We start from the raw sequence: 26,708 nt of genomic DNA on the forward strand, positions 1-26,708 counted from the left end.
CAGGGCTGTGTTGTCCAATGTGCTGTGCTGACATGTTGGGAGATCTCACTAAGGCCCTGCTCGGCCCACCTCTCTCTCTTTTCCAGAGACTTACAGTACACTATGGCTACCCACAACTTCTCCTCATCTTCTGTCTTCTTTCATATGTTCCTTTGATGGGGTACAGTGACATGCCACAAGTGAAAATAACTCTTAATTTCTAAATTCCCTACTGAAGGTATTTAGCCAGGAAAATGTGCGTAAAAATTTAAAATATAACTATGGGGCCAAGAAATAATAAAAACAATGTTGATTTGATTATATGAAATGCATTGGAAACATTGTAATATTACATGTCTATGTACTTGTACACATTTATAGCGGTCATTGTCAATATGTTTGGACTCATACCACGGGAGCTCCACAAGAGGTCAGAGTAGTCTTAATATCTACAGCTTGTCTTGAAATGGCCAGTATATTACAGCCCTCCCATATCACCAACTAGTGAGTTTAGCAGTGTCAGGGATTACACATGTGTAGGGAAAATTAGGGATTGGCATAACAACTGAAAGTGTGTGTGTGTGTGTGTGTGGAGGGGGGGGGGTCATGAAAGATAAAACAAAACAAGAATTAGAAACTATGGATTTCATTTATTTCCATTTTCCATTCAATATCGCAATGCAAAAAGAGGACCACTGCAAAGCAAAACTGTGGCAATTATGGCACTACTGAATGTAGGATAGCCTAACGATGTTAGCTAATACACTGCTTTTTGCTTACAAGGTAATAACATTCACAGCTGTTAATAAATAACATGAGTATTACAATAAATATTACAATATAAATACCTTCATTTAGAATAATAACAATCTTTTATTACACATTTACAATGCCATCTGCCTCAATTTATTCATAAAACAAAACCAAGCCACCTGCTGAAAAGAAAACATTGCAATCTAATAAGGTAAATTGTCAAGAAAATTGTCAATTCCAATTAGCCTGGATGTGTATGATGAGTAGGCTATAAGTCTACATCTCCATTGGAGAATGATTTTTAATATCTTTGATTCCAAGTTATCTTACATTTCTTCAGCCCAAGACTTAGGTCAGCATTCATCACAAGGACACAAACTCATAGTTTAAGAAAGTATGTATTATATAAATCCACTCATTCTTATGTAGGTCTAAAAAATTTACATACATTACATTGTTTTCAGTTAGCATACTGTATACTACTTTAATATATTTAAGATGTAAATAGGGCCAGTGACAGTCCTACATGATTCATTATGATTTTCAGAAGAATATCACCATCTTGGTTAATATCTATTCAAATTACCCCCAGATAATCTTCACATTCATGTTCGATAGCGATATTTCCTGCAAACAAAACAGAGCAATTTGAGACAAAAGCATTTCCCCTCATCATGTGCAACAGTGGTGAAATGCCTGAAATTCATACACCAACAGTGGAATGTGGATGTGATCTTGCCTGACCCTGCTGTCAACGTTAGACCCAGGAGTCAAGTGGTGGAGGTTTGCTTTCCACCAAGCCCACTGCAGGCCTCCCAGCTCTGATGAAGTGCTTTCTCTCAGGGATAGCCTGGATAAATAACACACAAAAACAGGGAAGCGTTCCATTTTGTCGCTGTCGGGCAGAAACCTTTTTATCTCTGATTTGATATGTAATCTTTTTATGTTTTTTTCATAAATCAATGTCCCATTTTATACTATACATCGTATGACAATGTCCAGCAAAAGTAGAAGAAAATAGCATATCTGCAAGCACACATCTACATCTATATAGCAATGTAGATCTGCTATTCTTGCTGTTTTTATTGTTCTGCCAATGACATCACATGCCCCAAACAGGTACCCCAGGTTGAAAGTGGTTAAGTCTGTCTGGGGGGGGGGGGGGGGGGTAATTTACGATTCTGTCCCTATCGGGACGTAACTCCAACGGTGCTGAGTCGGCTGAAGTGGACTTTGCAACGTTCTGCACGGCAACTCGCTCGCCTGCGGCGGTGCCTCTCGTGGCTCAAGTCCACTTCAGACTGGAAGTCTATTGCTTTTCGTTGCATGCCACGGAGTTACCTGGCATTTCAGGGTTTCAGGCGATATTTAAGGTTGTGAGGCAGTGCCCCGCTCGCCACAGAAGCGGGCGTGGTTATAGACGTGGCTCCGAGGCCAAGGGGGCGTTTGCTAAGTTACCGCTCGTAATAGGTTTGGACCGACAGCGACAATTTGTGTGATAACTTCTTGAGCTACTAATCATGCAGGTCGAAACTTTAAAGCCAATTTTATTATTGTTACGATTGAAACAGGTTTTTCAAATACAGTCAGCCACCGTAATAAAAAAAGAAAAGTATATTAAAAATCTGAAGATTACCTGGATAGGTTCTCTCTCCATCATGTGCCCTTTTCCATCCCCACTCTGTTGTTCTAAGGTGGAGTAGCCATCTGGGAAATTAGAAAATATTAACAAAGAGTGCAATCACTGAGCAGAAACTCAGACAATACAAGACATAGAAATGTTTTCATAAATGAATACCCTATTGTATACTTCATTGTATAACAGCATCATGCAAAATGAGCAAAAATAGATGATCTACAAGTTCACAATGCGTTTTTTGAGCTTGTTGATTGGCTATTTTTGATTTCTTTTTTTTTAAATGACTATAATGACATGCCCAAAATAGGGACACCAAGTTGAAAGTGGTTAAGTCTGTCTGTAGGTTTATGAATATCATCCAATGTAAATAATTAACAAGGACTCGTGACTAAATAATAACTATACATTGGATCCATTGGAACATAGGTTATTTTTTCCATTTCCTGAAAAGTAACAGTTTTGGACATTCAACATTTACACCCGACAGTGACGATAGCAATGCCGTTTCATAGTGGCACACAACCCCAACACATTGTCATCACATGCTCCAGACAGACAGAAAATAGAGAGAGATACTGTAGGGCAGAGATTTGTGCTCTACTGAGCACACCTTTCTAGTTTGTTTTTCTTTGGAGATGAATATCTCAACCTGGTACAAAATTCATGCTTAACCATAAACAGCAAACTTTGCCTGAAGTGGCAGCTACTCACTCAAAGTGAAATCCAAGAGAGCTAAAGGGCAATGCAACATTCTTTTTAACGCAAAATAGAGCGCTGTCATGCTCGCCCCAAAGTTCATACATCATTCATACTGTTTTCCTTTCTCCAAAAAATTGGTGGATATGAAACATTTCACTCTTTAAAACTCAGCGCAGAGGCACAGACCACGGCTGGATGATTCACTTTGATTGTTCCATGTGGGAGTATGATTCCATGTGAAAGTATGGTTCCATGTGGAAGTATGGTTCCATGTCATGTGGGGAGTATGGTTCCATGTGGAAGTATAGTTCCATGTCATGTGGGAGTATGGTTCCATGTGGAAGTATGGTTCCAAGTCATGTGGGAGTATGGTTCCATATGGGAGTATGGTTCCATGTGGAAGTATGGTTCCAAGTCATGTGGGAGTATGGTTCCATGTGGGAGTATGGTTCCATGTCATGTGGGAGTATGGTTCCATGTCATGTGGGAGTATGGTTCCATGTCATGTGGGAGTATGGTTCCATGTAGGAGTATGGTTCCATGTGGGAGTATGGTTCCATGTGGAAGTATGGTTCCAAGTCATGTGGGAGTATGGTTCCATGTCATGTGGGAGTATGGTTCCATGTCATGTGGGAGTATGGTTCCATGTCATGTGGGAGTATGGTTCCATGTCATGTGGGAGTATGGTTCCATGTCATGTGGGAGTATGGTTCCATGTCATGTGGGAGTATGGTTCCATGTCATGTAGGAGTATGGTTCCATGTCATGTGGGAGTATGGTTCCATGTAGGAGTATGGTTCCATGCCAGTGTTGGGAGTATAGTTCCATTGATTCCATTTGAGATTATGGTTCCATGTGGGAGTATGGTTCATGTGGGATTATGGTTCCATGTGGGATGATGGTTCCATGTGGGATGATGGTTCCATGTGGGATTATGGTTCCATGTGGGATTATGATTCCATGTTGGATTATGATTCCATGCGGGATGCACTCCCACCCCTGAGAGATTACAGGGCATGTGTGTCCACTAACCTTGATACTTGTTAGAAGTTTATTTCCCCTTACTGTATCTCTAGTCATCATAGTAACATTCACATCATTCTAACATTCTATGAATAAATAAACTGGATAATAGATTGCAACTCTTTCCTTTAATAATAATATAATAAAAGAATAATAATATAAATCCTGGTGGTTTGTGTGGCAGCATAACCTTAAATCCACAACAACAATGGTTTATAGTTGGTCTGTGATTCAAGACTCAATTGAGTCCACTGCTTTGTCACAACATGATGAATATTTCAGTGCTGTAATTTGTTTACCTTGGTTTTTCTCCATGAGAGGCAGGGTGATGTCATCATTGCCTTGTTTACCACTCTTTGATTTTTTAGTTGCTCCTGTAGTTGGCTGTGGGGTTACATCATAAACAACTTTAACATTATACTTGGTGTTTGTGGTTCTTCTCAAAGTGGGGTCTGGGGACCCCCAGGAGTCATTGGGGGGGTTCCAGGGGGTCCCCAGTAAACTTTGTTAATATAGCATGACATTTTTTTTTCAATTTAACCACTTTAACCCTTCTAGAGTTCGGGCGGCCCTATGTTGCACATATGTCATAGCAATATGGGAACCCAGCGCCAAATGAAAAGGAAAAACAGCGCCCTCTGCTGTTTTTGACTATCTCAGTTGGCTCTGGGAGGAAGTTGACGTAGCACCCGTGCGCAAGGAAACCGGGGTTTTGGTCTGCCTTCAGCGCATCACTTCCGGTGGTGCGACTATGTTTTCATTCCCACTAACAATATTTCTACACGGAATACTAACACCACTTCTCCCAGAGAACATGGATCGTTTTGGTTATAAGCCCACTTGTTTCTATGATGAAAGAGCCAAGTTAAAATGTGAATATCTTTCCGTGGTTTTGTCTGCTCCGCGGACGCTATTGTTAAATGAGTTTCGGTTTGTTTCGAGCGGGGAAGGATCGTAAATCCCGCCCACTACATTTGATTGGGTAAAGCGCGGCCTGCTTCCTGATCTGAAGGCACGGCCACTTGTAGGCCAGTGCGTACGCGATATGACGAACCCCCCCGACAGATTCAAACGCAGAGCAGAATCTGTTCTTGAGAGATTAATGTCAGTGACGGGGGCCTTGTCAGAGTACACGTTGTACCCGTCTGTCTGTGTCCCTTTTATGCCCATATATGGAGATCTCTGTATCTGTCTGTCTACCTGTGTCCCTTATGCCCATAACGATATGAAGATCTCTGTATCCTTGTCCTTTTTATGCCCATATATGGAGACCCTGTCTGTGTCCCTTTTGTGCCCATTCATGGAGATCTCTGTATCTGTCTGTCTATCTGTGTCCCTTTTATGCCCATATATGGAGATCTCTGTATCTGTTAGTGTTTGACCCTTGTATGCCTGTATATGGAGATCCCTGATGTCATCAGTATATGCCCATACAGGATATGGGCTTATCGGTTGGATCGGCGGCTCCGAACAGCCTATCCGAACGACTCGATGGTGGGTACCACACTCCCTCGCCGAGTTTGAAGTCGGTCGTAGTGCCAGCCGGCCCTCCCATTAGCCAATTTTAATATATAGGTTATACATCGGGTATTTGAAAATAGCCTATCTAAGCTTGTAGATCTGCTATTTTCAAAAGATCTTGGAATAAATGTGAATAGATTTGGACTTACTTTGAAGTGGCTCTTGTTCCAACCTGCCTTACAAAGACTACTCCTCAGGTCCTTGTAGGCCCATATTGTCTGAAGCACATGGGATGCTGCCTTGGTCTCACGCACAGATTGGCTAGAAAAAGTAGACGTATACATATGAGATCAGAAAACAATGATAATAATAATATTAATACATTTGAAACAAGAATGTCTCCAATGATCTATTAGAGGTGAACAATGGAATGTTTGGCCACTATGGCGCTACTGAGGAAATCAAAACTGCATGGACTAATCCCGCGTCGTATCCAGGGGCAGTTGGTGCCCTTGATCAAGGACCCCATCCGGATGCACAATGCGTAGAGCTCATACTACGTGTTAGAAGGTCTGTCACAATTATTACATAATCGCCTGCTCGCAATTGTTTAAGATAATCGTCAGAATCGTTTCAGTTCATCTGTATAAATTCATCTGTTGAAAAATGGTCATTCATGCATATTCAAAATGAACAGAAATATCAGATCTACAAGCTCACAACTTGTCGCATCGACGCGTTGTGAGCTTGTAGATAAGCTTGTAGATAGAATAGAATTGTCCACACTCCCTAGCTTCTAGATACATTTGTAGATAAGCTTGTAGATACAATGATATATGTCCTGTTTGGCCATAGTACATTATTCATTTTGATTATTGGCATTGGTCATTGTCAGTCATTTGTTCTTGTAATTGTTATGTTATAATGATTTTCCAATGTTCAATGCCTAAAACAAAAATCAATCGTTAATCGCAATTATTTGTATGACAAATGTATTCATCCAAGATTTCATGAGCGTGACAGCCCTCTGTGTTACCAGCTGGGCTGCAACTGCCCCTGTCTACATCAGACAAGCTGAGTAGGGGGACGATGAATACAGACAGCGAAGAGCCAGTAGGACAGTGGGTGTCTTTTGTCTTTCTCCGCCAGTCACAAAAAATACCGGAAAGATAAATGGAAAGGCCAACACTCCCAGTCAATGAAGACCAGTCGGTGCAAATAGTTCTTCCTTCCAAACTTTCCAAAAAAGATTCATTCCAAGCCGATCATAACGTTTTGAGACAGCTTTCTGACGGACAGTCAAATCGAACGGGGTGACCATACCACATAACACACACCCCAATTATATTGTCAGAGGTAGCCTAATTCAGTGAAATTTGGATGTAAACAAAACCATGTTTGTAAAATTGGAAAGTTCCATTGTTCACCTTTAAAATGATTGGTTTTGAATCTCTTCAAGTTGGAAGACACAAACCTTGTCTTGTTGATGGCTACCAATTTCTGAACAGTGTGGCCCTGTATGAGAGCTCGTGCGTTCTCTGGGCTATCAGAAATTATCTCATGGATTGTGTTCAAAATAGACACCACTGTATCTGACTCAAGATTCTTTGCTGGGTGTTGCTGGCCACATGGCAGGTTATTGACCAGGTCCCTCATAGCATAGCTCCCTATAATGAGACAAAAACAACATTATAAAGTGTGTGTGTGTGTGTGTGTGTGTGTGTGTGTGTGTGTGTGTGTGTGTGTGTGTGTGTGTGTGTGTGTGTGTGTGTGTGTGTGTGTGTGTGTGTGTGTGTGTGTGTGTGTGTGTGTGTGTGTGTGTGTGTGAGTGTGTGTGTGTGTGTGTGTGTGTGCGCGTGTGTGTGTGTCTGTGTGTCCGCGCGCGCGCGTGCAGGCGGCCGTGTATGTGTATGGATGTTAAATAGGAAAGAGCTACATCCCCATACCTATTAAGTCTTTATTCCGTCGATCTATGGCCAAGTTGCGAAGTGCAATAGCCACAGCCCGCACCACTTTGTCAGCATCGGAACGCAGCAACTCCACCAAGACAGGAAGACCTTTCTCCTTTCTTACTGTTGCGCGGATAAAGCTGGACCACTATGAGCCGAAACATAGAAAAAGATTGTCAATTTATACTCATATGAAGGTGTCCTACAACAAAGTATGACACAAAACAGTCCCCCAGGGCTCTATAGTAGATTCTCTAGTATTTCCCTCTACACCAAATTTCCTCGCCGGAAAATAGCCCATCTACAAGCTCACAACGACCGCGCCCTGTTGTGAGCTTGTATTTTCAGCAAATGTTTCCCAAAGAATAGGGATGTTAGGGTTCAAGGTGGTTAATCAGGCTTAACATGATGGTTTACAAAAGGGACAAACTCAATTACCATACTGTGCAAAATAAGCATTAATACATGCAACAAATAAAATGCGACCTTGCATCAGTCAAAATAACGCACGCACGCACGCACGCACGCACGCACGCACGCACGCACGCACGCACGCACGCACGCACGCACGCACGCACGCACGCACGCACGCACGCACGCACGCACGCACGCACGCACGCACGCACGCACGCACGCACACACACACACACACACACACACACACACACACACACACACACACACACACACACACACACACACACACACACACACACACACACACACACACACACACACACACAGCAGTGTAGCATCTGTTACATCTCACTCACAGCCCAGTGTCCTGCAGCGAGGTTCTGCAGAGCCCCAGCAGCTGCTTCCAGGGTGTTGTGGTTCTGACTGCGAGTGAGGAGAGAAAGGTACAGCCTCACCACCTCTGGTTGGTACAGTAGCTCCAGTCCTTTAAAGACAAAGAAGGGGGTGTGTGTGTGTGTGTGTGTGTGTGTGTGTGTGTGTGTGTGTGTGTGTGTGTGTGTGTGTGTGTGTGTGTGTGTGTGTGTGTGTGTGTGTGTGTGTGTGTGTGTGTGTGTGTGTGTGTGTGTGTGTGTGTGTGTGTGTGTGTGTGTGATAGAGTGTGAGGAGAGGGAGAGGGAGAGAGGGTCGTGAAATAAGCTAAAATCATCTTAACATATTGTTAGAATACTCAGAATACTCCCACACCAGATTGACAAAAGATATGTACCCCCAGATCAACACTGTTCTGCCTGTTATACTTGATGGATGCACTGCAAATTATATTATGTTTTTGGCTGGACCAGCAGCCAAGCCTAATAGACTCAAGTCGCTGGCTGACTGACTGACTGACTGACTGACTGACTGACTGACTGACTGTATGACTGACTAACCTGATTAATCGTCCCTCCAGGTTGTGGGATGTAGTCTATCCTCGGTTGGCCTAATAACAACCATAGCCCATTGGAGATCAATCGTCCCTTCAGGCTATGGGATGTAGTGAATGGATTATGATGAGTCACGTGTGACCCTCCTAACCTAGAGTCGGATCCGCAGGCGCAGACTACCTGAGATAAGAGCTCAGAGGCGGATAGAAGTGCTGCAGACAGTTGACAGTCTGTTTGAGGTGGTTCTAAAACCGATTGAGGTCCCTCTCAGTCGGCCTGGCACTGGCACAACAACCGTGAGGTGCGTGCTTTGCCCAGCAGGCGTGCAGAATTTGGAATAACACCTGGCCGGATAGCCGGATATTAGAGCATCTCCAGCCGTCTTTTTAATACCCTTTTTGTTTGCGCGATGCTTCTCCTTTTAGATCAGCCACTAGGAATAAGGAGCTTTGCATTCAATCGCGTCAAGCATTTGTCAATGAACACAAAACATAGAGTCTGTCACTATAACTGCTTTTATGTGTATATGCACTTGTCAGACACCCGGCATACAGTATGGCACAATTTGCTCTGAATGGTTTTCTGCTTCATTCCCTCAAGAGAGTTTATTAGTAACTAGAAAGGTGCGCTCCACTTGTATTTCTTGTTGGAATGGGCAGCATCTACTAGTATACCAGGGCATTCTATTTCAGTAGGCTACAAATGTCACTTTCGGTGAGATTCTCTCTCTCTCTCTCTCTCTCTCTCTCTCTCTCTCTCTCTCTCTCTCTCTCTCTCTCTCTCTCTCTCTCTCTCTCTCTCTCTCTCTCAGTTCAATTCAATGTGAAGGCAAAGGGGCTTTATTGGCATAGGAAGTATTAGTATGTGTACAAATGCATGTGGGAAACCTATTGCCAAAGAGAGTGTGAGATAAAAGCAAACAAATAATAGGAAATATAGCCGTACTATAAAGAAATATGTAACCAGAGCTGTGTAACATGGCAACTTTGCAATCAAGTTACAAAGTTACAAATACAAACCAAAACATTGAGCTTTAGCCGTTGGAAAATATACAGTATATAAACAACAGATGATTGACAGTCAGAATAGTGGTTGTATTCCATTGGATGTCCTTTTCCTGTCACAACAGCTCATAAATCTAGTTTCTGTTTTCACATTGCTGTACTTCACCCAACAGATATGGGTCTGGCGTATTTGTGTTGTGGGCCGCGTGATGCACACATACTTGTGTGTCACAATGTATTTGTTTGTGTGGGGGGGTGTGGGGGGGTGCATGAACGCGTGCGAGCATCATAGTTATTGCATTGTGTTGGTCGATTTAGTTAATCTCATTGTGCTGGTCGATTTGTGTGTGTGTGTGTGTCTATCCTGAGTACTCCGGAGGGATGGTAGGTGGGGGTAATGCATGCACAAAAATATGTGTCATTCACGGATTCGAAAAATATTCGGGGAGTGTCTTCCTTGGTGTACTGAAATCCTGCACAAAAAGTTTGCTGATTGGTCAAGCGGTTTGCAAGATTAGTTCTGGACTCACGCACACATTCACACACTCACAAACGGACAGGGGCGAAAACATAATCTCCGCCTGGCCTTTGCGCTCTGGCAGAGATAATGAGGCTGTTTGTATACTGTACTGTATGTCTTTCTGTCAAATCTGTCCACCAGAGGATGGTGTGCTAAGATGAATAGAATTCACTTCTGTACTAAAGGGTCAAATACAATGACCTACAGTACAGTGGAAAAGATAGGCCAGAACTCCAGTTCCCATGAGCCTGTTCATCTGACCCTTTTGCACCTGTTCCCACTCCAACACACCTGCTCACATTTAAATAGACTGAATGAATCATTCTACCTGTCTACCCCTTTTCATTTATAGCCACACATTCTCAATCCTGGTATTCCTCAGTTTTGCACTGAAATAAATGTGGATGCATCTACAGTATGCGTTTTGTTTGCCTATACATTATTTTATTGTTTTGGCCCATAGTGACATGCCCAAGATATGGATGTCAAGTTCAAAGAGGTTAAGTGGAATGAGAAAGGATGCCTCTGCTTTTTATTCTGTTCTGACAGCATAATTCAACCGATTAGAAGATTGTTTGTCACTGCAACTCACCTTCACACATTGTACAGCCATATTGTACCACTTTCCACTTTTCACTGTGAAAATTACTGTGGCAGTCAACAAAATACAACATTTCTGCTTCAGGCCATGACGGATTATAGAGAAGAAAATGTTACTAGTTGTTGACACGCTGGGCCAATCTCTTTCAATAATGCAACACTCCTCAAGGAAAATATGTACTGACAGCTGGTTTAAATTAAATAGGCACTTTTTTTTGCCATTTTCATTGCAACATTTGCTATAGAAAATTTAATAGCACTGTGGAGTGCGGTTTGCCATCGGCTGTAAGCAGAGAGCCACATGGTGGTGCTCTGGTGCAGCAATTAAGGTAATCGGGCTGATTGGCTGTCAGGCTTTAAAAAATGGTCATATTTTCAAATATGGCCCCCTTTGGAAAAAGCTGTGCACAGCACATGAAAATTTGGGTTCAAGATTCTTTTAATGGCATATTTTAAGTCAAATGAACTAATCAAGTTTTCATTACCTTTCATTGGTTCTGTACGCTTTGGTAAATCCAATGTACCATATTTTCTGTCCATAAATCCATTTTTCCAACCTGTACAGTACAGTCACAAGTCACAAGCAGAAGCATGTGCACACATGCACAGACACACATGCATGCACACACGCGCAAACACAGACACACACACACACGCACGCGCGCAGACACGCACACGCACACACACACACACACACACACACACACACACACACACACACACACACACACACACACACACACACACACCAATGTTCACAATAATACATGAATATACATGAATACTGTATGTCTCTGTATATTCGATACAATGCAAACAAATGTAAAAACTGTGAAGACAATGTGTATTTGGAACCAATAAGCAGACTGACCTTGACTGAACCAATCCTCTGATGAATAGTGAAAGCACAAACAAAAGTTAAAGGTTAGATTGTGCTGCTGCAGCATATAGCATACAGTATCTCCTCATGGATAAACAAATTGTAAGCCTGATTTATGCTTCCTCATACGGTGGTGTTGTGCACAGAAAGTAGCTGATCTACAAGCTCACAACATGTTGTGAGCTTGTAGATCGGCTATTTTTGGCACGTGACAGAGTATAATGTGGATGACTGTTGTTGCATAAGCATGCGTTGTCACGTATATCAGGCTCGGAGCTACATTTTGTAATTGGCCAGACCGGCACACTAAAGCATGTGGTTTAGCAATCGTTATTGAACAGATAAGATGCTAATGTGGAAAGTAAATTAACTCATTCACTTATCATTATCATGTTCTACCCACCTTTGGTTCGTTTCCCTCCAAAACAGTCGGCCTCGTTCTTTTTTTTCTGATGCCCTCCTGACTTTGGCAAATGATTGGAGAAGGGCTCTTGAAATCGCTCTGCCCCTGGTATTTCTTTGTGAACATGATAGGATAGATTTCGCAGGATGCACACACAGTTCTCTACTGACTGAAAGACATTAAGAATGACATCACATTTTGATTAAATCAAGACCACAGAAGGTTTCATAAGTACAGGATACAGGCACATCCTAATTCACTTAATGATAATCACAGAAAGTCAAACAAAACTGTTGACAGACAGACCAAATTGTGTTTTATGCAAGCAATATGCTCCATATAGATGCATAGACATATGAACTGAAAGCAACTCGGCTAATGGGTTTCAGCAGTGTTCATTGACAATAACTATGAAACAAATACACCAATGTAAACAAATATTGTGACAGATTTTTTTTTAAAGGTAAGAAGGTATATCAGATGAACTACTAGACAGTAGACTTGCAGGTTTGAATCTGATGCGTGTACTCACTTTGGTTATGGGATATGTATTACAACGACCTATCAATCAATCATGCAATGTAATATTTATGCTGAGTGCGTACAGTATACCTATACATCACTGGATAATGCATTTTAGAATTGGAATGCTTCTCAAAAGGAAAAGGGGTGTCTTTTTTCTTTTTGGGTGCCAAGTCAGATGATATCTATTGTATTGCCTTAATAGCTTCAATTTCCAGGATTTCTTTTCTCCTGCCTTTCTGTGCCAACATAAATTAAATATCGTGCTCCCACATCATGACATCTCATCAATGGCTAAAATCAATTATTGAACATTTTTGAAAAATCTTGAAAATGTGAGAACTGCTGATTTAGAAGGCATTTGTAGAATCGGCCTCGGGTCTTAATGGATTAGATAAAGATGAATATAGTGTGTTTGTGCCTCAGTAACCTTGTTGTCAGTCTCCTTGTTGATCACAGCTGAGTGAAGAGCATGAAGGAGAGCATCCACCAGACCCTCACACTGCCTCAGCCTCTGTCGAGCTTCTGCCCCATCTGAGCTCACATTCCTGGGGAAACGAGTTCTGTTAGCAAGCTGAGAGAACAGGAAGATGTATTATTAATGTATTAATAGATAATGATAATAATGATAATGATATTGATAATGATAATTATTATTATTACAATTATCATTATCTGTTGAGACATATCTTGAGGCACTTCACAAGTAAAAAGACAAAATAATTCGAAGAAAAATATGATAGAAAGAATAAGAAATATGTCAAGAATAAAAGGGGAGAAATGAAGGGGGGCTCTAAAGGTTTAAAAGAAGGCTTGTGGGTAAAAAGTTAAAGAGTTTTGACATGAAACTAAGTAAAACACAGAATAAAATACTATAATAGTAAAATTAAATTATGTATAAAGAGAATTAAAACAAGCCACTATAAAACATAAAGCTTAGAGGAAGGCTTGCTGATGAAAGAGGGTTTTAATACAATCTGACACTAAAAAAGACAGACTTTGCAGTTCTATTGTGTTGTGTTTCTTGGTTACCTCAGACATCCAGAAGTGTTCTTAAAGACAGTGGTCCACTCAGTGTCCTGGAGTCTACAGTGTTCAGTAGGATCTCTCCTCCAGCCTGACTGTGGTATGACCACTTCATCAGTCAGTGTCTGAAGACCATGGTTGATGACACTCATTTTCAGAGGCTCGTGAGAAGAAAGATTCCACAGTGTCCCTGTAAAGAAATGTCTTTTTTAATGCTCCAGGGGCGGTCCCTGGTGAAGTGACAGTATCTGTCGCTCAGTCTGATGCTATGGCCTTCTCCTCTTTATTGGCTCGACGCCTTATCTTGTTCAATTGGAAATCAGCCATTCCTCCATCGCATCGACGCTGGGTCGGGGATGTGATGGCTCACATCTAAAACTTGAGAAGCTTAAATATTCTACCAGGGGTTCTGTCCAGAAATTTTACAAGGTTTGGCAGCCATTTTTGGATTATTTTGATCAAAAATTCCCGGCTGGGGACACTTAGGTATAGGACGGTGAATTAATAATTCGACAACTCTTGTATGGCAAGTGACAATCTGTATGAGAACGACGTGTTTTTAGTTTTATTTTTGGGTTTTATTTTTGAATATTTGTATTACTGTCTATTTACTTATTGTTAATGTATGGTTATGTTCCGTCTTGTGATGTATGTATGTATGTATGTATGTATGTATTGTTGGTGTTGAAAAATCAATAAAAACAATTCAATAATAATAATGCTCCAGGGGCACTGTGGTGACCCTCATTTACAGTGACAACAAGCGAACAATAATTATACTAACCACAACAGCAACGATATCTGTAGAACAAAATGTGCATGTGTATGTGTGTGTGTGGATAGGAACACAGCAAACGACATCCGTACCTGTGACCAACTCTCTGACCTCCATGCTGCTGGACTTCCTAAGCAGTCGCACCAAGGCCGGGATGCCTTCACAGACCTTGATGGCCACTTTGTTGTTGTGGTCTTTGCCGTACGAGATGTTGCGTAAGGCACCGCAGGCCTTGCGGTGGACCTCGGGCTTGGGGTGGTCCAGCAACTCCACCAGTATTGGCACCCCCATCAGCTGCCTGACCTCCTGTTTGATGCGATCGTTCTCGTAACACAGGTGCTGCAGGTAGGCGGCTGCGTTGGACTTGACCGGGTCCATGGGGTGGCTGAGCATAGATATCACCTCCCGCAGATTGGGGTCTCGCCACCGGGGGTCTCTGCGCATACTGTCCAGGCTGACCATGCTGCTGCGTTTGTGGGGGAACTGTAGGGTCTGGGCCCGGGACACGGTCTGGTAGAACGGGTTTGCATTGGCATCCACCTGGGGCATGATGCCGTCTTCATAGCCACCTCTGCAGAAACAGAGAGAGAAGTGTGTGTCAGAGAGACAGACAGTGAAGAGAGAGAAAATGTGGGTAAATGTGTGTGTGTGTGCGTGAGGGTGGAGTCAAGGGAGATTAATGTCGACATTAGCACAAACCCTCTGTTCAAGCAAGTAGCAGTATCATTTAATGTATGCGATGTTAGTCATTTAAGACTTTAAATTAAATATCTCAATTAAAGACGCAGGCCCAGTGAATGAAACTGTATCCCAAAGTGGGCAATATCCTTTGTGAACAGTCTTGTCACTTTACTGTATATGGGTTGAGGAAAGAGCGTCTGGCATGCAGTAACAAGTGAAACCTCCTTATTTATCGACTTTGCGGCAGGCTGCCACCTTTGATTGATGGCACCTGCTCCTAAACTTCAGCCCATCTGTCTCTCCTGCCCACTAGGCTGGCTGCATGGGACAAACTAAAGATGTCTGTTGGCCCAACAGACATCTCTAGTGTTGGGCCACAGTACAGCTATGGAGCATAAGCCTGATACATACTTCGTCGTATGATGGTGTCCCGCTTCGTAAATAGCCTATCTAAAAGCTCAAAGCATGTTGCATCCGTGACACTTTATGTCGGCTATTTCTGGCGCGCGACACCGCCATACAGTGGAGTATAAAGTAATCATAATATTTATAATTATCACTGCGGGTCCTGTGCGGCAAAATGTTGATAGAATATTAATGTGTATGTTATTTGGATGACTTAATTGCTACTGAAGAAAATTGATTCAGGAGATTTTTTCTTTTTTCTTTTTAACAATTCACACACTGACACACATGCTTACCCGTGCACATGCATGCATACACACATATGCACACACGAATACACAACAAACACATATACTACCATGCTCCCATGTCCTGTAATTTCACTTTCTTCTTTAGAGCTGTTTTAATTTCAAATCATTCCCTCCTTGTTTTAATGTATTGTAATTCGTTGGAGGTGATAAACTGTACAGAGTTTTTATTCTGTAACTGTATTATACCGTATAAATCTGACTATGCAAATAAAAATGTATGACTAATTGAAAGAAATATTTCCTCACAGCCTTCTCATCTCTAATCTCAATGCATGACTGTGAGGATGGTGATTGTAAGGACTGAACATTTCTGCACAGATGATGCCTCCAGTGCTCAGACAGCTTCCTACACACATCAAAAATCAATGGTCTGTAAAGTGCAAACCATTAGCCTTTGTTAAAGGTAACCCCATTATAGGGAGAGCCTATTAATATTTCAGTGACAGTGACACAAATTGAATGTCCTTAACTGCTTTAATGAGAATCAAATGCTTGACCAAAACACCTACCACAGAGAAGTTAACATGGCCATTGTATTGTCATTTTAGATTTTAGTGTTAGCTATTCAAATATAGCAGATATACAAGCTCACAGCACGTCACTTGGTGCCACGCTGCGAGCTTGTACATCTGCTATTTTTGAAAATGTTTGAAAAATCTTGAAAGTGTGAGAACTACTGATTTAGAAGGCATTTGTTCAATCGTCCCCAGGTCTTAATGGGTTACAGATATAAGACAAATATCTGTCTATATGATAATTAATCTTTGAGTAATGTAAAAAATTGAACATTATGGCTATTGCTCTATTGGCTGTTTTACCATGGGTGTGGGTATGTAATTACCTGGTGCGGGACGGTTCCCTGAGGAGCTCCAATGTGGTGATGGGTCTGAACTGGTGGATGCCCCCCAGTGTTGCGTAACCGGCAGCCAGGTGGTCGGTCTTGCCATCCTGGGCATCTATGCCTCGCTCCCCATGGTCATCACCTTCAGCCTGGCTGCTGAGGCCCATGGGACCATAGTTGTCCCTGGGAGGAAGGGGCAGGGTGAAGTGACTCCCAGGCTGGAAGTTTCTTGAGGGCCAGTAGCTAGGGAGACCACTTCGGGACAGGCTTCCATACCCTGCACATGTGTCCCCTCCAAGGCCAGCAAAGCTCTCAGAAACGTTGTAGTGGCTGCTCTGGCCCTCGGTGTTCACAGACTGGGCCTCAACTGGCCAAGTGAGTGTAGTGACAGTGGTTGTTATTGTAGGTGCAAGGGACTCGGCGGTTTGGCTGTTTGCTGCAGACGTGGACTGCTCGGCTGGGATTTCTGGAACAAATTGAGAGGGTGGCTGACATATGTCAGGTGCGTCAGGTGTGTCAGGTGCGTCGGGTGAATCAGGTGAATCAGGTGTGTCAGGTGTGTCAGGTGTTTCAGGTGTTTCAGGCATGTCAGACATCTCGAGGTTGAGCGGCCCAGCAGAGTCTGGAGTTTCTACCTGCTCGCACTCCTGCTCGACTGCTTTGGAGTCCTAGAATGAGTAATAAATCACAGGTACACAGCAAAACTGTTAATTGGAATGTAAAACATTTCTCATAAGCGTCCATATCCCATTGCTGTGTACTAGACAGACAGACAGACAGACAGACAGACAGACAGACAGACAGACAGACAGACAGACAGGTAGGTTATGAATTGATCCCTACTGTACCTCCCTAACAATTGTGGAAAGAATGGGAAGGCAACAGTAGTCCGGGGCAGAGAAGAAACGACACACGTGTTATAACACTGTCCCGCACGCCGCATTTGTGTATAACATTTCAGTAGCCCGTATTAGACTGAGCTCCTTTAATATTAGTCAAAAAACGTCTTAGTCTATTTAAAAAATCCTTTATTTTGCAGTTGCAGCAAAAATATAATATCATCACAGTATAGACACACAGACACATATTAGAATTTATGGTATACACAATTACATGTCTCATAATTTAATCCCTGTCCCCTCTAATATGAAAACAATTACTTAAAGCCATAAAAACCTTTCTCTTATAAAAAATGCTTGCACTGTAACTTTACTCTCTTATCTTTCCGTTTTATTTCTACCTTTTTATTTTTTATTTTAAAGATATTTTTGGGGGCTTTTTCTGCCTTTATTGATAGGAACAGTAGACTGACAGGAAATGGGAAGAGAGATGGGGGGGTTACGCCAACCGTCCGGGACATACCTTTTTAAATATATTCAAATGTCCTTTTGCATTGTGTTAATTTAGCTTCGTGTCTTGAATAGGTATTTCCTACCTATTAAGGAGATGTTTCCTGTAATAAGGGATAGGTGTTTCATATAAGGGCCACTGCCTTTTATAGGTATTTTTATAGGTATTTTTAATAATAATTTCTTCTTCACTGTAATTGTATTCTCTTATTTTCTGTTTTATTTTAACCATTTTTTTGTCCTTTTTACTTGAATTCAAAATGTGCTTCTTTTGCTCGTTTTATGTAAAGCACATTGAGTTTTCCTGTTGTTGAAATATTCTATACAAATAAACTTGACTTGCCTACTGTAATACTAGCCTGATAAACCATCCCGGTGCGTGAATTCACATTATCATGTGTCTTCTGCAGACCGTGATAATGTGAATTCACGCGACCGAGATGGATACTGTAATACACCCATAAATGAAGTCTTTAATTATACAAGTCTCTAAAATTATACAATACTTTCATGATTAAGAAAGCATCCCTGAGAGAAAAAAGTTGAGGAAAGTTCAATGGTGCAACAAACCAGCAGGCAGCTCACTGTTGTCTGAACTAGGCATACACAAAGGTGACATAGATGTTTCTGATGTTTTGTACACACCAATTTAGCAAAAAGACCCTTATAGGAAAACCACTAGAGTCGTTGGTATGAATTTGGTGTCAGTCTCTTGAACAGGAACATCTACAGTTTCTATTATAGATCTATACAGATCTATCGAGATCTGTATAGATCTCTTCAGCTGAGGCTCCCAGAACCTGAGCATCATTCCCTCGTGAGGGCCAACTACCTGTTGCCGGTTCATCCTGTCTGCTGGTTGGCTTATTTATGATTTTAGATGAGTTAGATTTTGACACCACTGGTTTATCTTTAGCTGGGGAGGACTTAGCTTTCGCATCAGGCTCCTTGACTCGCACGTCATCCGATACGTTGCTATTGCTAGCTCCTGCCACCTCCTCCCATGTTTCCTCCTGATCGGAGTCTTCCTCAGTTTGAGAGTCAGTGACTGAAGAACCTCCCTCGGGCTGCTCTGCATCAGGAGGGCACTCCATCTTCTCCAAATTCATCACGTCCTCGCTAAAGGGCAGATTATCTGCAAGCTCCTTGGGCAGCTCCTCCCTCACTCTATTGGTCCTCATATGGAGAACATTGGCCCTGTCCAGTCTGCTGTGCCGTCTTGGGCTATGCTGAGGGGCATCCCCGACCTCTAGCCTGTAGTGTTCCACATCTTTCAGCTGGGGGGGCTGGGACTGTTCCACAGCCAGGGAAGGGGGATCCATTTGATGTTGGCGCAGTGGTGCAGTGATGCCATACTTGAAGGCTGCCCGGACAACGCCATACAGAAACACCAGGATGGAGAGTACAACAGTGAGGAGAACAGGAATCTGCAGTGTCACGGGTAGGTCCTTGAGGAGCGCCCTCAGAAACTCACTGATCCCCTGGCCAACATGCTTCAGAGGCTCTGTGATGAAGGTGGTGATGGTGACCGATATGGCCTTGGTAGGGGGTACCAACAGGATTGGGTTGACCATGAGAACTTCATAGTATTTCTTACAGGGGTCATCTTGAAGAGTCCATGTACTTCTGAACCACTCCTGCAGGCTATCGCTCCAGTCAATCTTCTTTATCCCAGTGCATTTGTCATTGACACTGTCCATTTTCACAATGTTGTTTTGGTGCTCAGCAAAAGCAATCTTGTAGAGGTAGAACCAGTTCCAGATGATACTGATAAAGAAGCAGATAGCAAACATTCTCTTGAATTGGACAAACCAGGAGACCCCCGACCACAGCTGAGTGCAAATGGTGGCGACTATGACCAGCACACACAGGGATACCCTCAAGACAGTGTCTATCTCCACACCAAAGGTGTCCTCAAAATGCCACTTCCAGGATTTGTAGTCATGCGGTTTGAGATCAACCAATATGTGGCTGATAGCATCGTCCAGCGCCCCTGTTATCCAGCTCTCCTCACCCTCTAGAAGCTTCTGAATCTCCACCACATCTTGCGGGGACAGTCTCACTTTGGCGTCATAAAAGATGTTCCTAGGGTCACTGGGCACACCAATTCTGTCTATTTCCACCAGGAGCCTGGTGAGAAATCGTTTGAACACTGGCGTGCATGTGGGCTGTTTTTGAAGAAATGCCATCTTCTTTTTCTGATCTTCAACTTGTCTTTGCAACACTTCCACTTTGTGGTTACAAACTGGCAGCTCATCTTCATTGGAGTCCTGAATGTATTCTCTTCTTTTTATTAGCCCGCTCGGATAGTTTGATGGCTCTATGGGTTTTCTCATGGTTTTGGTGGTGGGATCGTAGTTGATCATATCATATGGGTCAATCCAGTCGTCCTGTTGTCCCATCGCAGCATGCAGTGACAGGCTGCATACCAGCAGCACAATGAGCTGTATGCTGGCACAGGGAGACATTATTCCCAAGCTAACCAGCTAGCTGGCTATGTAGTTTGCAGACAACCCGGGATCCTTTTGTGTGGTGTTTGACTATGCAAGCCACATTTCAAGGAGCATCACTGAACAACAAACACCTCCTGCAGGGTCCTAAACCTCACTAACTTCCTGCTTGGAGTTCTGGCGGGGATGCTCTTGTCATCCCAGTGATGTCACGATGAGTCAACCGTGTCCATGTATGGAGGTCCAGCAGGTCAGCCATGCCCAAATATGGAGTTCATGATGTCAGACATAGATGAGTCAGACAGGTCCATATGGAATTGCAGGTCGGCGAGACCCAAATATGGAGTCCTTGATGTCATACTTAGTCTCCAAGTATTCTGACTAGCAACAATGGTAACCATAACAACCTGAACTCACCCAAACATATTGAGTAACCATGACGACCTAATATCAACACATCTGGATACTTAGGAAGCCTTTTTAACACTGACTATGTCTACTCTGGAACTATGCAAGTCGGGAATGTATGCCCCGCCTGGTTATGCAATACCCATTGTGCCTGTTGTCAGAGTACCTGTTGTACTTGTCTGTCTGTCTGTCTGTGTCCCTTTTATGCCCATATATGGAGATCTCTGTATCTGTCTGTCCATGTCCCTTTTATGCCATTTATGGAGAGCCCTGATGTCAACATTATATGCCCGTATGCATGCCCAATTGCATAATTATATATATATATCGGTTGGATCAGTGATTCTTTACAACCACCTATACGAACGTCTCGATGCCGGGCACCGCACTCCCTCAAGTCCGGCATGCGGCAATTTTGAAGTCGGTCAGTCCCATATATGCGATGACCATATACTGTATGGGCAACTCGGTCGCATCTGTGTTTTTTCACACCTGGATCTCCATATATGCGTATATATGGGCATACGACGCCAGGATTCTCAACTCCCTTGAATCGTCGGCGACACGTGCAGCGACTTTGAAGTCGGTCGGACGGTTCTCAAGATACGTGCACTAAACTCAAATGCTGTAGTACCCATCCGAGACAGTTGTTGGTTTACTTAGAGAGAGAAAACATGCTTTTGTTATCTACATGTTTAACCTCCATTAAATCATAAAGGCCACTGAACTCATGTGTCCTAGAAATCATCTGTCATCCTCATTCTATCATATTCAAGGCTTTGTACTCCACCAGTAAATAATTAATTGTTTTCGCCTGCCTATGAATAATGAGTTCAGTTGAATATGAGTTTAGATTGGACCCTGATGAGACAAGCTGAGGTCCAGCTATTGTTGAGTAGAGTAGAGTAAATTGGACTAAATTCAGTGGTCTGGTTGAGTAAAAATATTTTGACATTAACTCTTTCACAGCATTGCTTGTTGTTGTGATTTCCATAAAAATAAAAAAAACAACAACAGCCAAGTGATTTAAATCAGTTGTATGAAATACAGTATAATGATGTTTCACATTCTGCCCACGTGGCACTCTCTGGCAATCAGTTTAAGTAAAAATAAAAATAAATAAAACGTCTTGTTACCGATGGGACTTAGTACTTAGTACTCTATTCTGTTGAAGAGCAATTTATCTTTAATGGATGTTTGATATTAAAAGCATATAATGGCTCATAAATCCTGGCAAGAAGAAATAAGCCCTACAAAATACATTACTGTTATCTCTTTAGACATAAAGCACAGACACTGTTGTGCATGCATCAGGAAATAGATAAGATAATAATAAGATAAGCCAATATTTGCTGTTTCCATTTGGGCTGAAAACAGAAGGTTGTACGTACGGCCAGGGGTGTATAGAATCTGAATGTGTTTTATAATGTGTTTAATGTAAGTTGCCTAAAATAAATTTCGAGACACACACCATGGTAAAGAGATTAGGGGGAGGGGCGGGGTTAGGGGGATCCTACTTCGTCAGTCTTGTAAAACATTACAAGAGTGACAGGAAGCACATTGTCCTCAGTGAGATTCGGACTAGTTGGGCTTGAAAGTCTAGTAACTAATGCAGCATGCTATCAAGCTTGCTGGTGGAAACCTTAAAAATGTTATTTGAACCTGACCCGCCCCCTTTTTGGCAGAAAGGGGAGAGGGTTCCCTTCCTGCCATTCAGCCAATCAGAAGCAAGAGAAAAGAATTATGCCAAGAGCGTACAAGCTATGCATTCAATCTGATAAAGTCTCAAACCTCTGTGTCTGTCTGCTGTGGTGTGTCTGTCTCTGTTGAGCTGTCATTGGCAGAGGTCACCATGGAGATGTTGGAGGTGGGCGTGTCCAGATCTTCATTGGTGGATGGGTGGTCCTGAGCTGTCTCTTTAGAATCTTGGGGTAAAGGCAGTGGCAAGGGGCAGGGCCCCTCCGAGCCATGCTCCTAAATCACACACGCACGTGCACGCACACGCACGCACACACACACACACACACACACACACACACACACACACACACACACACACACACACACACACACACACACACACACACACACACACACCTAAATAAGCACATTTACATACAGTATACTGAAATGATAAAGATCAATACGGCTATATGAAAGTAGATTAAATAAGATAACAATTTGGTGAAATTAAGGACAATTAAATGGAATAAATCTAAAAAACAATCTAATTTCAATTAAAGGAACACTTATCTCATTTGTACTATTTCTGTCTACTCGCTCTGTGTCTCATAGGTGGGCTGCGGACGGTTCTGAAACCTGCCTACCAATGACATCATCTGTAGTCATTTCGAGCATGATTTAAAGCTTTAACTTTTTTTACTTAAGCAAGAACAAATATTAATGTTGTGTTCTATTTCAGAATGTCAACTTTCCATTAGCTTGGAATCCACACCGATGATGTCATTGGTAGGCAATCACTCTCAAACAAACTTGAAGGTCAGAAAATGCTCTTGCATTTTTATTCTACTTCTACCACCATGTTCTGCCAAGAATTTGCCTCCTCTTGTTTCAAGATTTGCTCTTCAAATGACACAAATTGTATTCTAAATGGTTTTAAAAGTAGTTCACCCATTCTAAAGAGGTGCACCTCCAAAAATACTTTTCAGCCATGGATAAATAATTTGTTATAATCATTATTCATCATAAAGCAGAACGAAAATGGAAGGACACTCGTAATGTCAATGAAAAAACAAAATGTAGCTATTAAAAATGCTTGAGCAAAGTATTTAGCTGAGAGTATTCATACAAAAACAGCATAACACCAAAGTACTCTTTGATATTATTGGCCACACAGATGCCCACAATGTGATTGAGACCTCCACAGAGATATGTGAGGAGTTTCTATCTTTATTTTCCAATAAAGTCATCACAATAAGAAATTGAATTACCCCACTGTCTCTTGTAACACCCGAACCTCCTAGCAATTTTGCCCTGCTCTCCAAATGTATTTCACCCTGTCTCGAATGGTGGTTTTGAAGGAGTCACACCTTAAATAAGTTCTGCTGTTAGTTTGTCCTTTTATTGTCTCCGGCAGGCGAAAGGCAAAGTGGGATATTATGTTTTTGCCCATGTGTTTCTGTTTGTCTGTCCGGGGCTAGGAAGTAAATGCAAATATTTTGTGTACGATATTTTAATATATTGAATTCTATCATCTCAGGTTCACTGTCCCACCGTCCCTCCATACGCCATGCAAGTGATGAAAAAGGCTCAGCAATGCCTCTACTGCCTCTGGCGCCTGAAGACATTCAGGGTCATTTTTCAACAGCACCATTGAGAGCACCATTGAGAGCATCCTTACGAGCAGCACTAAATGGTATGGGAACTGCACATGCCCTCGACCGCAAGGCACTACAGAGGGTGATGCGGACAGCCCGTCACATCCTCAGAGGTGAGCTTCACTCCCTACAGTGAACACTCAAATGTCAATAGAAACATGTGTAACTAGAAAATGTGCTCCTCGGAGCACAAGTCTCCGCCAGCAGACCTTGGCCTTCTGCGCCTTTGCGTCTTCATCAGGTTTCAGATGCTCATTTGCTGCTTCTTTAGTTTGCATAATGGGAGTTAGTTACATTGTGTGATCTCAGCCTCCTATTTATATATTTATATTACATATTGTGATGTCACGTAAAACTGACCAATGTTAGGTGTTCTCAGAGGAACACACACACGCACGGACGGGTGATTTGTACTGCAAGGTACTGTTGGTAGAATGTGCGTGGTTTTTGGTGTTCTGCAGGGGCGACTGAATATGTAGTGTTTGCATCTAAAGAATGTTCTTCTTGAAGCAATGTGTCATATGGGAGTGGTCGTAATTGACTGGTTTGTTCAAATACTTGTCTGTCTTCTTCATCTTCATTGTTGTCTTGAACAGTTTCAGCAGTTGATTGGTGTGTTTGATCTATGTCAGTTTTCTCTAGTGCTACATAATGTATTTGATCAAGGTGGCCAATTGTTACAGTATTAAGACTTCGGCCTTGTTGTTGTGGGATCAATTCAACTCTATAGTCCTCTTCTGTGTTACTGTTGTAGATGAGTATGCTTTCTTAGCTTTGGCCTTCTGCGCCTTTGCTTGACCAATGTTAGGTGTTCTCAAAGGGACACACACACGCACGGACGGGTGATTTGGACTGTAAGGTACTGTTCCAATCAAGACTGATTGGTCCTGTCTTACCTCACTTCAAAAAGTGTAGTCACTTTTTGAAGTGTAGTCACTTTTTGAAGTGACACACCTATTTATAGGATTCTATGTCGTCATGCGTCCCTCTAGCCAATCAAAGGCATTGGTGTCAACATATTGACACGTGTCACGTGGAGCTTGACCAATGTTAGCTTGGCTAACAATGTTTGCTCACACACGGCGGGACGAAGCGAAAACATATTCTCCACCTACGGCGGAGACAACAAAGGCTGAGCAGATCATCAAGTACAGTCATTGTCCCAGCCACAAACTGTTCACTGCTGTAGCCACGGCCAGGCAAACAATACCTGTGTATCAGAAGCCATTCCATCAGACTTCAGAACATTTTAATATATTGTACCTGCTGCTTTTGTATGCTATATGCTACGTGTTTTCCACCTGCACAAGAAGCACTTCTGCCTTCCCAAGTGCTTTTTTTTTTCATCGTGCGCCTTCTGTATATTGGACTTGTATGTTTGATTTGACTGTGCCCTCCTGTTCACACATTGTCCACCTATCATCATATGATTGGTCCTCACTAATCCTGATAATAATAATAAAATAATATCAAAATGACTTGGTTCCCACTCCTTTGGGGTACTTTTGTCACTGTATATTTACACATACTTGAAATTTGTCTGTATTTACCCATCCTACAAGGAGCAGTGAGCGCTATTAATATAGTGCTCATGGGGAGTAGTTACGTACAGTAAGTATCTTGCTCAGGGACCCTTCGATACATAGGCCGGGGCCAGGGCACGAACCGGGGCACTTCTGTTTCCCAGATGGCCTCTATACCCACTCAGCTATGGCCACCCAAGATGGCATCATTTATGTCTACTCAGTCTTCTATGTCTCGGAGGAGGGCTGCGGACAGTTCAAAAACCTGCCTGCCAGTGACATCAACAGTAGTTTGGCAATTTCAAACAAGATTTCAAACTTTTTTTTAAACATTTATGAATGCAAGAACAATGGCTTCTATTTTAGCATAGCTTTCCAGGAAGAGAAAGATTGTATTTCCCATTAGCTTGGAATCCCCATCAATGATGTCATTGGTAGACAGGTTTCTGAACTGTCCATAGCCCAATGAGAGGCAGAGCAGTGAGTAGAATGATATTGTGCAATTTTATAATCTAATTGCTCATTATGACATGGCACAGGACCAATTAGATAAATATAAGGTTGAAAATGGGTGATGTGCTCCTTTTAATTCTCTATTCTCTCTTTCCCTATGCTAACTCTTCCTTTAACTGAAAATGTTGAGAAACTTGCACAAAAAAAAGAATTTCACCACCCTGGCCTATATGACAATAACGTTTCTGCCGACGATTGATTGACGAACCCACTATGGAGAATAATACACAAGAACGGTCGTGTAACTGTATAAATGTCCCCGCCCGATTTGTCGTTAAGTCACTGTAGCACGCTGGGTGCTACTGTGGGTTCTTGC

The 26,708-nt window shown here is 42.4% G+C and overlaps 2 protein-coding genes across 2 annotated transcripts; both read right to left on the bottom strand.

Annotated features, from left to right (window-relative positions):
* Nucleotides 1-1,470: 1,470 nt before the first annotated feature.
* On the bottom strand, nt 1,471-23,367 carry arvcfa (ARVCF delta catenin family member a; the record flags this gene model as incomplete). The annotated part of the gene is made up of 16 exons (XM_080420247.1): nt 1,471-1,582; nt 2,369-2,439; nt 4,393-4,477; nt 5,764-5,875; nt 7,029-7,221; nt 7,501-7,651; nt 8,277-8,404; nt 11,453-11,524; nt 11,839-11,856; nt 12,251-12,419; nt 13,203-13,320; nt 13,805-13,988; nt 14,666-15,144; nt 16,812-17,479; nt 22,810-22,943; nt 23,346-23,367. 16 exons carry the CDS (start codon nt 23,365-23,367, stop codon nt 1,490-1,492), a joined length of 2,697 nt encoding a protein of 898 aa, XP_080276373.1. The 3' UTR covers nt 1,471-1,489.
* LOC308078214 (chloride channel CLIC-like protein 1) lies at nt 18,907-20,628 on the bottom strand (the record flags this gene model as incomplete). Its single annotated transcript, XM_080419338.1, has 1 exon — nt 18,907-20,628. The coding sequence occupies one exon, from the start codon at nt 20,626-20,628 to the stop codon at nt 18,907-18,909; it is 1,722 nt and encodes a 573-aa protein (XP_080275464.1).
* Nucleotides 23,368-26,708: the final 3,341 nt, after the last annotated feature.

Source organism: Gymnoscopelus braueri (genome assembly GCF_963280865.1).
Source record: "Gymnoscopelus braueri genome assembly, chromosome: 22".
NCBI classification, from domain to species: Eukaryota; Metazoa; Chordata; class Actinopteri; order Myctophiformes; family Myctophidae; genus Gymnoscopelus; species Gymnoscopelus braueri.